We start from the raw sequence: 11,442 nt of genomic DNA, 5'->3' as shown, positions 1-11,442 counted from the left end.
GGCGGTCACAGTTTCGGTTTCAGGGTCAACAGTTTCTGTTTTCAGGGTGGGACAGACGGCCGGGTCACAGTGTCGTTTCAGGGTGGGACAGATGGCAGTTACAGTGTCGGTTTCAGGGTGGGACATGACGGCGGTCACAGTGTCTGTTTCAGGGTGAGGAAAGACGGCCGGTCACAGTTCTGTTTCAGGACGGGACAGACATGGCCGGTCACAGTGTCTGTTTCAGGATGGGACAGACGGCTGGTCACAGTGTCTGTTTCAGGGTTGGACAGGACTTGGCGGTCACAGGTGTCTGTTTACGAAGGGACAGACGGCCGGTCACAGTGTCGTGTTTCTAGGGCCGGGACAGACTGGCTTAGTCCAACGTGTCTGTTTTCATGGTGGACAGACGGCGGTAACAGTGTCTGTTTCAGGGTGGGACAGACTGCGCAGTACACAGTGTCTGCGTTTCAGGGTGGCGACAGACTGGCGGTCACAGTTTTCTGTTTCATGGGTGGGACAGGCTGGCCGGTATCACAGTGTCTGTTTCAGAGGGGACAGACGTCCGGTCACAGTGTCAGGTTCAGAGGGGACAGACGGCGGTACAGTGTCTGTTTCAGCGTGGGACAGACGGCGGTCACAGTGTCTGTTTCGGGGAGGACAGACGGCGGTCACAGTGTCTGTTTCGGGGGGGACAGACGGCGGTCACAGTTTCTGTTTCAGAGGGGACAGACGGCGGTCACAGTGTCTGTTTCGGGGGTGACAGACGGCGGTCACAGTTTCTGTTTCAGGGGGGACAGACGGCGGTCACAGTGTCTGTTTCGGGGGTGACAGACGACGGTCACAGTGTCTGTTTCAGGGGGGACAGACGGCGGTCACAGTGTCTGTTTCGGGGGTGACAGATGGCGGTCACAGTTTCTGTTTCGGGGGGACAGACGGCGGTCACAGTGTCTGTTTCGGGGGGGACAGACGGCGGTCACAGTGTCTGTTTCGGGGGGGACAGACGGCTGTCACAGTGTCTGTTTCGGGGGGGACAGATGGCAGTCACAGTGTCTGCTTCAGGGTGGGACAGGCGGTGGTCACAGTGTCTGTTTCAGGGTGGGACAGACGGCGGTCACAGTGTCTGTTTCGGGATGGGACAGATGTCAGTCACAGTGTCCGTTTCAGGGTGGGACAGACGGCAGTCACAGTGTGCGTTTCAGGGTGGGACAGACAGTGGTCACAATGTCTATTTCAAGGTGGGACAGATGGCAGTCACAGTGTCTGTTTCAGGCCGGGACAGACGGCAGTCACAGTGTCTGTTTCAGAGGGGGACAGACGGTGGTCACAGTGTCTATTTCATGGTGGGACAGATGGCAATCACAGTGTCTGTTTCGGGGGGGACAGACGGTGGTCACAGTGTCTGTTTCAGGGTGGGACAGACGGCGGTCACAGTGTGTGTTTCAGGGGGGGACAGACGGCGGTCACAGTGTCTGTTTTGGGGGGGACAGGCGGCGGTCACAGTGTATGTTTCAGGGTGGGACAGACGGCGGTCACAGTGTCTGTTTTCAGGCCGGGACAGACGGCGGTCACAGTGTCTGCTTCAGGGTGGGACAGACGGCGGTCACAGTGTCTGTTTCGGGGGGGACAGACGGCAGTCACAGTGTCTGTTTTGGGGGGGGACAGACGGCAGTCACAGTGTCCGTTTCAGGGTGGGACAGATGGCAGTTACAGTGTCTGTTTCAGGGTGGGACAGGCGGCTGTCACAGTGTCTGTTTTAGGGTGGGACAGACGGCGGTCACAGTGTCTGTTTCAGGCCGGGACAGACGGCGGTCACAGTGTCTGTTTCAGGATGGGACAGGCGGCGGTCACAGTGTCTGTTTCAGGGTTGGACAGACGGCGGTCACAGTGTGTGTTTCAGGCCGGGACAGACGGCGGTCACAGTGTGTGTTTTCAGGCCGGGACAGATGGTTGTCACAGTGTCTGTTTTAGGGTGGGACAGGCGGCGGTCACAGTGTCTGTTTCAGGGTGGGACAGATGGCGGTCACAGTGTGTGTTTCAGGGTGGGACAGATGGCGGTCACAGTGTCTGCTTCAGGGTGGGACAGGCGGTGGTCGCAGTGTCTGTTTCAGGGTGGGACAGACGGCGGTCACAGTGTCTGTTTCAGAGGGGGACAGACGGTGGTCACAGTGTCTATTTCAAGGTGGGACAGATGGCAATCACAGTGTCTGTTTCGGGGGGGACAGACGGTGGTCACAGTGTCTGTTTCAGGGGGGACAGACGGCGGTCACAGTGTCTGTTTCGGTGTGGGACAGACGGCGGTCACAGTTTCTGTTTCGGGGGGGACAGACGGCGGTCACAGTGTCTGTTTCCGGGGTGACAGACGGCGGTCACAGTTTCTGTTTCAGGGGGGACAGACGGCGGTCACAGTGTCTGTTTCGGGGGTGACAGACGGCGGTCACAGTTTCTCTTTCGGGGGGACAGATGGTGGGCACAGTGTCTGTTTCGGGGGTGAAAGACGGCGGTCACAGTTTCTGTTTCGGGGGGACAGACGGCGGTCACAGTGTCTGTTTCGGGGGGGACAGACGGCGGTCACAGTGTCTGTTTCAGAGGGGACAGACGGCGGTCACAGTGTCTGTTTCGGGGGTGACAGACGGCGGTCACAGTTTCTGTTTCAGGGGGGACAGACGGCGGTCACAGTGTCTGTTTCGGGGGGGGACAGACGGCGGTCACAGTTTCTGTTTTGGGGGGACAAATGGCGGTCACAGTGTCTGTTTCGGGGGGGACAGACGGCGGTCACAGTGTCTGTTTCGGGGGGGACAGACGGCAGTCACAGTGTCTGTTTCAGGGGGGACAGACGGCGGTCACAGTTTCTGTTTCAGGGTGGGACAGACGGCGGTCACAGTGTCTGTTTCAGAGGGGACAGACGGCGGTCACAGTGTCTGTTTCAGCGTGGGACAGACGGCGGTCACAGTGTCTGTTTCAGGGAGGACAGACGGCGGTCACAGTGTCTGTTTCGGGGGGGACAGACGGCGGTCACAGTTTCTGTTTCAGAGGGGACAGACGGCGGTCACAGTGTCTGTTTTGGGGGTGACAGACGGCGGTCACAGTTTCTGTTTCAGGGGGGACAGACGGCGGTCACAGTGTCTGTTTCGGGGGTGACAGACGACGGTCACAGTGTCTGTTTCAGGGGGGACAGACGGCGGTCACAGTGTCTGTTTCGGGGGTGACAGACGACGGTCACAGTGTCTGTTTCGGGGGGGACAGATGGCGGTCACAGTGTCTGCTTCAGGGTGGGACAGGCGGTGGTCGCAGTGTCTGTTTCAGGGTGGGACAGATGGCGGTCACAGTGTCTGTTTCAGGTGGGACAGATGTCAGTCACAGTGTCCGTTTCAGGGTGGGACAGACGGCAGTCACAGTGTGCGTTTCAGGGTGGGACAGACAGTGGTCACAATGTCTATTTCAAGGTGGGACAGATGGCAGTCACAGTGTCTGTTTCAGGCCGGGACAGACGGCGGTCACAGTGTCTGTTTCAGAGGGGGACAGACGGTGGTCACAGTGTCTATTTCAAGGTGGGACAGATGGCAATCACAGTGTCTGTTTCGGGGGGGACAGACGGTGGTCACAGTGTCTGTTTCAGGGGGGACAGACGGCGGTCACAGTGTCTGTTTCAGCGTGGGACAGACGGCGGTCACAGTTTCTGTTTCGGGGGGGACAGACGGTGGTCACAGTGTCTGTTTCGGGGGTGACAGACGGCGGTTACAGTTTTTCTTTCGGGGGGACAGACGGTGGTCACAGTGTCTGTTTCGGAGGGGACAGACGGCGGTCACAGTGTCTGTTTCAGGGGGGAGAGATGGCGGTCACAGTGTCTGTTTCGGGGGTGACAGACAGCGGTCACAGTTTCTGTTTTGGGGGTGACAGACGGCGGTCACAGTGTCTGTTTCGGGGGGACAGACGGCGGTCACAGTGACTTTTCGGGGGGGACAGATGGCGGTCACAGTGTCTGCTTCAGGGTGGGACAGACGGCGGTCACAGTGTCTGTTTCGGGTGGGACAGATGTCAGTCACAGTGTCCGTTTCAGGGTGGGACAGACGGCAGTCACAGTGTCCATTTCAGTGTGGGACAGACGGTGGTCACAATGTCTATTTCAAGGTGGGACAGATGGCAGTCACAGTGTCTGTTTCAGGCCGGGACAGACGGCGGTCACAGTGTCTGTTTCAGAGGGGGACAGACGGTGGTCACAGTGTCTATTTCAAGGTGGGACAGATGGCAATCACAGTGTCTGTTTCAGGGGGGACAGACGGTGGTCACAGTGTCTGTTTCAGGGGGGACAGATGGCGGTCACAGTTTCTGTTTCAGGGTGGGACAGACGGCGGTCACAGTGTCTGTTTCACGGGGGACAGACGGCGGTCACAGTGTCTGTTTCAGGGGGGACAGACGGCGGTCACAGTGTCTGTTTCAGCGTGGGACAGACGGCGTTCACAGTTTCTGTTTCGGTGGGACAGACGGCGGTCACAGTGTCTGTTTCAGGGGGGCAGACGGCGGTCACAGTGTCTGTTTCGGGGGTGACAGATGGTGGTCCCAGTTTCTGTTTCAGGGGGGACAGACGGCGGTCACAGTGTCTGTTTCAGGGGTGACAGACAGCTGTCACAGTGTCTGTTTCGGGGGTGACAGATGGCGGTCACAGTGTCTGTTTCGGGGGGGACAGACGGCGATCACAGTGTCTGTTTCGGGGGGGACAGACGGCGTTCACAGTTTCTGTTTCAGGGTGGGACAGACGCTGGTCACAGTGTCTGTTTCAGCGTGGGACAGACGGCGGTCACAGTTTCTGTTTCAGGGTGGGACAGACGGCGGTCACAGTTTCTGTTTCGGGGGGACAGACGGTGGTCACAGTGTCTGTTTCGGAGGGACAGACAGTGGTCACAGTGTCTGTTTCAGCGTGGGACAGACGGCGGTCACAGTTTCTGTTTCGGGGGGACAGACGGCGGTCACAGTGTCTGGTTCAGCGTGGGACAGACGGCGGTCACAGTGTCTGTTTCGGGGGGACAGACGGCGGTCACAGTTTCAAAGCCTTGACCTGTCTTCCTTTGACATTTGTTTCTTCCTTTCTTCTTCCTTCTTTCTGTGTGTTGTCGTCACTTAATGTCCACTTTTTAACTGCTGCCTGCTTTCAGTCTTTTCCAAGTTCCTTCTCAAGTATCCGATGTTATTGTTCACGCCGGACAAAACGTGTGAGGCTGCCGCCCAAAAGGAGCTGGCTGATTCTTCCCAGCATTCCGTTCCCCTCCCTTTCTGAGTCCTCACAGCTGTCATGAGGATTCAGAGAGACATTTTGGACATGAGGTCAGACGCTCAACTTGAACAGCTTAGTAATAATCCAAGTCTGTTTTGGAGAGACTTCCGTCCCGCCGAGGACACGGAATAAGTCGACCTTTGTCCAGATCAGGGTTTGAGAATCAAATCATTTCAATAAATTTGATTATGACTTTATGTTTGTACAGTTTCATAAATGATCAGACAGTTGACTCGATCTAAAAGTCGATCATAATCAGAGCTATTTTGCCAAAAGTTAAAAAAATTAATTAATTAAAATATTCTGTTGTTTATAGGAGAAAATGGCAGTTTTGTCCAGTTTATTCTGTTTGGGGAGCTGGCACATGAACTGCTTGTGCCACATGTGTCATGTGGTGCGAGTTAGTCTGAAAGTGCAGAATCTATTTTATCCTATTTCTCTATCGTCTATTCAATTCTAAGCCTTTTTCAGAACTCGTCATATTAACATGCTTTGTACAAATACAGTAAAAATATGTGAATATGTTATACAATTCATCTGAATTCAGAGAAACTCTTATTATTTGATGTCGCAGTGGAGCAAACAATAAATATGCGTCTCCCAAAGGACAAATCCCGGCTTCCAGGCTGCATGAGACCTTACAGGACTGGAGCTGTGACCAAGGTTGGGTAGGATTACTTTGAAATGTAATCCAAAAGTAATCAGATTACAAGTAATCCAAATGTATGCACATACATACATGTAATCCACATGTATTCTTTCAAAGTAATCCTACCCAACCTTGGCTGTGACCACATCGACATGTGGTGTCACTGAGCAAAATGAAAGCAACCAAATCTCACTGAATGTGATTCAATGTACAAAAAGTAACAAGTGCATTTAAATTCTACACACATAATTAGGATGTACTGTTGATTAAATAGATTTTTTTTTGTTTTGAAAATCATAACAGCTTTATACTGTAAAATGTGCAGGTTTCTCTGTAAACGTATTTACATATTTTTACTGTATTTTATACAGAATTAGTCTGTTAACTGCAGCCGCTGGTTCTTACCATAAACACAGGAGACTTTTTAAAAAAATGCTGTGTTCTTTAAGTGAGTGTGTGACTGAATAGTTTTTCCAGACTGTTACAAAATGTTTGTTTTTTTTAATTCTTGTGAAATATGTCTGAAAAATAAGTGACTTTTTGTCCGGCAACTGCGGCTGTCGTGTCACCGTCTGTCCTGACAGAGAACTTTGGAGGTCTGAGCTAAACTCAGTTATTAGCACATATTTTATCCACCGGAGGACAGGAGGAGCAATAAAGTCCAGCTGACGCTGACTGTGGGTGACGTGCACCTACAGCACACAGTGAGATCAAGCGGAGAACTTAGGGCAGCATTCAGTGAGTGATGGACTTAATGTTGGAGGAGAACATGCAGGACAAACGCTCCTGAGCCTCAAGTGTCACGCCGACAAACTCACAGCTCAACAAATGAGTCACTGATATGAATGTTGGCTTTTGAAGAAACCAAAATGAAGCTATCAATCAATTCAATCAATTTTTTATATAGCGCCAAATCACAACAAACAGTTGCCCCAAGGCGCTTTATATTGTAAGGCAAGGCCATATAATAATTATGTAAAACCCCAACGGTCAAAACGACCCCCTGTGAGCAAGCACTTGGCTACAGTGGGAAGGAAAAACTCTCTTTTAACAGGAAGAAACCTCCAGCAGAACCAGGCTCAGGGAGGGGCAGTCTTCTGCTGGGACTGGTTGGGGCTGAGGGAGAGAACCAGGAAAAAGACATGCTGTGGAGGGGAGCAGAGATCAATCACTAATGATTAAATGCAGAGTGGTGCATACAGAGCAAAAAGAGAAAGAAACAGTGCATCATGGGAACCCCCCAGCAGTCTACGTCTATAGCAGCATAACTAAGGGATGGTTCAGGGTCACCTGATCCAGCCCTAACTATAAGCTTTAGCAAAAAGGAAAGTTTTAAGCCTAATCTTAAAAGTAGAGAGGGTGTCTGTCTCCCTGATCTGAATTGGGAGCTGGTTCCACAGGAGAGGAGCCTGAAAGCTGAAGGCTCTGCCTCCCATTCTACTCTTACAAACCCTAGGAACTACAAGTAAGCCTGCAGTCTGAGAGCGAAGCGCTCTATTGGGGTGATATGGTACTACGAGGTCCATAAGATAAGATGGGACCTGATTATTCAAAACCTTATAAGTAAGAAGAAGAATTTTAAATTCTATTCTAGAATTAACAGGAAGCCAATGAAGAGAGGCCAATATGGGTGAGATATGCTCTCTCCTTCTAGTCCCCGTCAGTACTCTAGCTGCAGCATTTTGAATTAACTGAAGGTTTTTTAGGGAACTTTTAGGACAACCTGATAATAATGAATTACAATAGTCCTGTTATGTGTCGGATGCAGCTCGGAGAACCGACCAGCGTTTGAAGGACCCAGTATGAAATAAGCAGAGCACGGTACAAAGGCTAACTGAATTTAATACATAACAGTGATACAAAAATAACAGAAAGTGCGGTCTGGCGTGGTGCGCTCCCAGCAGCGCTAACGGTCCGGAGCCAGAAGCTGTTCGGACCCAAGGACCCCGCCGACACCCCCCAGGTGGCCGCAACAAACCGAGTCTGTGAAAGAAGGAACCATTATGTGAGTCCACACTCTACACACAGAGAGAACACTTAAAGGTGTACAAACAGCAAACACTTCCTGGCTTGATTACTAATCAACTTCCCAACCTGCAGGCATGGAACATCCGGTTCACAAAACTCCACTGCAGTGGAAGCCGATACATGACTAACGTACAGCTCAATATAATAAAGGTGTGAGGGACACCACATTTACTGACTGTATAAATGTTAGTCACAAAATCTAACGTACCTCAGGAAGTGTGCTGACGAGCGTGGGACCTCACCCCCTCCTCTTTCACAGACTGTGCATCAAACCCTGGATGTTCTCTGCATCCACTGATGATGAGATGGCTCCCGTGACGACGATCTCACCCGTCTGGTCACAAGGTCGAGTCTCTGGCAAATACACACTGTATACTCCAGTCTTAAATGCCACCATGTTCCAATCCATATAGATGCACCTCAGCTGTGAGTCCTGACGAGCCGCAGGTGATCAGGGTGAGGTCCTGATAACCTCAGCAACACAGCCACTCAGTCCCAAATGCAATCAATCAATCAATCAACTTTTTTCTTGTATAGCGCCAAATCACAACAAACAGTTGCCCCAAGGCGCTCCACATTGCAAGGCAAGGCCATACAATAATTATGAAACACAGTCTACGTCTAAAGCAACATAACCAAGGGATGGTCCAGGGTCACCCGATCCAGCCCTAACTATAAGCCTTAGCGAAAAGGAAAGTTTTAAGCCTAATCTTAAAAGTAGAGAGGGTATCTGTCTCCCTGATCTGAATTGGGAGCTGGTTCCACAGGAGAGGAGCCTGAAAGCTGAAGGCTCTGCCTCCCATTCTACTCTTACAAACCCTAGGAACTACAAGTAAGCCCGCAGTCTGAGAGCGAAGCGCTCTAATGGGGTAATATGGTACTATGAGGTCCCTAAGATAAGATGGGACCTGATTATTCAAAACCTTATAAGTAAGAAGAAGAATTTTAAATTCTATTCTAGCATTAACAGGAAGCCAATGAAGGGAGGCCAACACGGGTGAGATATGCTCTCTCCTGCTAGTCCCCGTCAGTACTCTAGCTGCAGCATTCTGAACCAACTGAAGGCTTTTTAGGGAACTTTTAGGACAACCTGATAATAATGAATTACAATAGTCCAGCCTAGAGGAAACAAATGCATGAATTAGTTTTTCAGCATCACTCTGAGACAAGACCTTTCTGATTTTAGAGATATTGCGTAAATGCAAAAAGGCAGTCCTACATATTTGTTTAATATGCGCTTTGAATGACATATCCTGATCAAAAATAACTCCAAGATTTCTCACAGTATTACCAGAGATCAGGGAAATGCCATCCAGAGTAACGATCTGGTTAGACACCATGCTTCTAAGATTTGTGGGGCCAAGTACAATAACTTCAGTTTTATCTGAGTTTAAAAGCAGGAAATTAGAGGTCATCCATGTCTTTATGTCTGTAAGACAATCCTGCAGTTTAGCTAATTGGTGAGTATCCTCTGGCTTCATGGATAGATAAAGCTGGGTATCATCTGCGTAACAATGAAAATTTAAGCAATACCGTCTAATAATACTGCCCAAGGGAAGCATGTATAAAGTGAATAAAATTGGTCCTAGCACAGAACCTTGTGGAACTCCATAATTAACTTTAGTCTGTGAAGAAGATTCCCCATTTACATGAACAAATTGTAATCTATTAGACAAATATGATTCAAACCACCGCAGCGCAGTGCCTTTAATACCTATGGCATGTTCTAATCTCTGTAACAAAATTTTATGGTCAACAGTATCAAAAGCAGCACTGAGGTCTAACAGAACAAGCACAGAGATGAGTCCACTGTCTGAGGCCATAAGAAGATCATTTGTAACCTTCACTAATGCTGTTTCTGTACTATGATGAATTCTAAAACCTGACTGAAACTCTTCAAATAGACCATTCCTCTGCAGATGATCAGTTAGCTGTTTTACAACTACCCTTTCAAGAATTTTTGAGAGAAAAGGAAGGTTGGAGATTGGCCTATAATTAGCTAAGATAGCTGGGTCAAGTGATGGCTTTTTAAGTAATGGTTTAATTACTGCCACCTTAAAAGCCTGTGGTACATAGCCAACTAACAAAGATAGATTGATCATATTTAAGATCGAAGCATTAAATAATGGTAGGGCTTCCTTGAGCAGCCTGGTAGGAATGGGGTCTAATAAACATGTTGATGGTTTGGATGAAGTAACTAATGAAAATAACTCAGACAGAACAATCGGAGAGAAAGAGTCTAACCAAATACCGGCATCACTGAAAGCAGCCAAAGATAACGATACATCTTTGGGATGGTTATGAGTAATTTTTTCTCTAATAGTTAAAATTTTGTTAGCAAAGAAAGTCATGAAGTCATTACTAGTTAAAGTTAATGGAATACTCAGCTCAATAGAGCTCTGACTCTTTGTCAGCCTGGCTACAGTGCTGAAAAGAAACCTGGGGTTGTTCATATTTTCTTCAATTAGTGATGAGTAGAAAGATGTCCTAGCTTTACAAAGGGCTTTTTTATAGAGCAACAGACTCTTTTTCCAGGCTAAGTGAAGATCTTCTAAATTAGTGAGATGCCATTTCCTCTCCAACTTACGGGTTATCTGCTTTAAGCTACGAGTTTGTGAGTTATACCACGGAGTCAGGCACTTCTGATTTAAAGCTCTCTTTTTCAGAGGAGCTACAGCATCCAAAGTTGTCTTCAATGAGGATGTAAAACTATTGACGAGATACTCTATCTCACTTACAGAGTTTAGGTAGCTACTCTGCACTGTGTTGGTATATGGCATTAGAGAACTTAAAGAAGGAATCATATCCTTAAACCTAGTTACAGCGCTTTCTGAAAGACTTCTAGTGTAATGAAACTTATTCCCCACTGCTGGGTAGTCCATCAGAGTAAATGTAAATGTTATTAAGAAATGATCAGACAGAAGGGAGTTTTCAGGGAATACTGTTAAGTCTTCTATTTCCATACCATAAGTCAGAACAAGATCTAAGATATGATTAAAGTGGTGGGTGGACTCATTTACATTTTGAGCAAAGCCATTTGAGGTTGATAACGCGTTGGCTAACAGGTGATGAGCCCGAGTGTGTGTCCGTCACTTTTCTTTGCCAGGCTGAGGCAGAGGTGGCGTCCTTGAACAGACGCATCCAGCTGGTGGAGGAGGAGCTGGACCGCGCCCAGGAGAGACTGGCGACGGCTCTGCAGAAGCTGGAAGAGGCAGAGAAGGCTGCTGACGAGAGTGAGAGGCAAGTTTAGTGTGAGATTTCATCTTTCTTAACCATTTCCTGCAGGAGAGGGTTCATGTTACTGCAGTCAGTCAAAGGTTATCTTTGACATGGTGCCATCCCAAGTTCAGCTGTCAACAACACATATTTGTTCCCAAACTGAGACAAAGTTGGATTAATAGTAAGAATAACTGGATTAATAAATGTTATAGTTTTGGCTGTTTGGATGTTTCATCCCCAAAGGTCAAAGAAGTTGAACTTCCTGTGACATGTGTTACCTCATAACATGCATCAC

General features: G+C 49.0%; 1 protein-coding gene across 1 annotated transcript in view; it reads left to right on the top strand.

The window, feature by feature from the left end:
• tpm3 (tropomyosin 3) overlaps positions 1-11,442 on the top strand; it is a 96,038-nt gene that overhangs the window by 18,685 nt on the left and 65,911 nt on the right. The window contains exon 3 of the mRNA XM_034160548.1: positions 11,035-11,168. Within this exon, the coding sequence (XP_034016439.1) occupies positions 11,035-11,168 (134 nt within the window). The remainder of the gene's footprint in view (positions 1-11,034; positions 11,169-11,442) is intronic.

This window comes from Thalassophryne amazonica, chromosome 20 (assembly GCF_902500255.1).
Source record: "Thalassophryne amazonica chromosome 20, fThaAma1.1, whole genome shotgun sequence".
In the NCBI taxonomy this organism is placed as follows: Eukaryota; Metazoa; Chordata; class Actinopteri; order Batrachoidiformes; family Batrachoididae; genus Thalassophryne; species Thalassophryne amazonica.
This window is presented reverse-complemented; position numbering and strand designations above follow the sequence as displayed.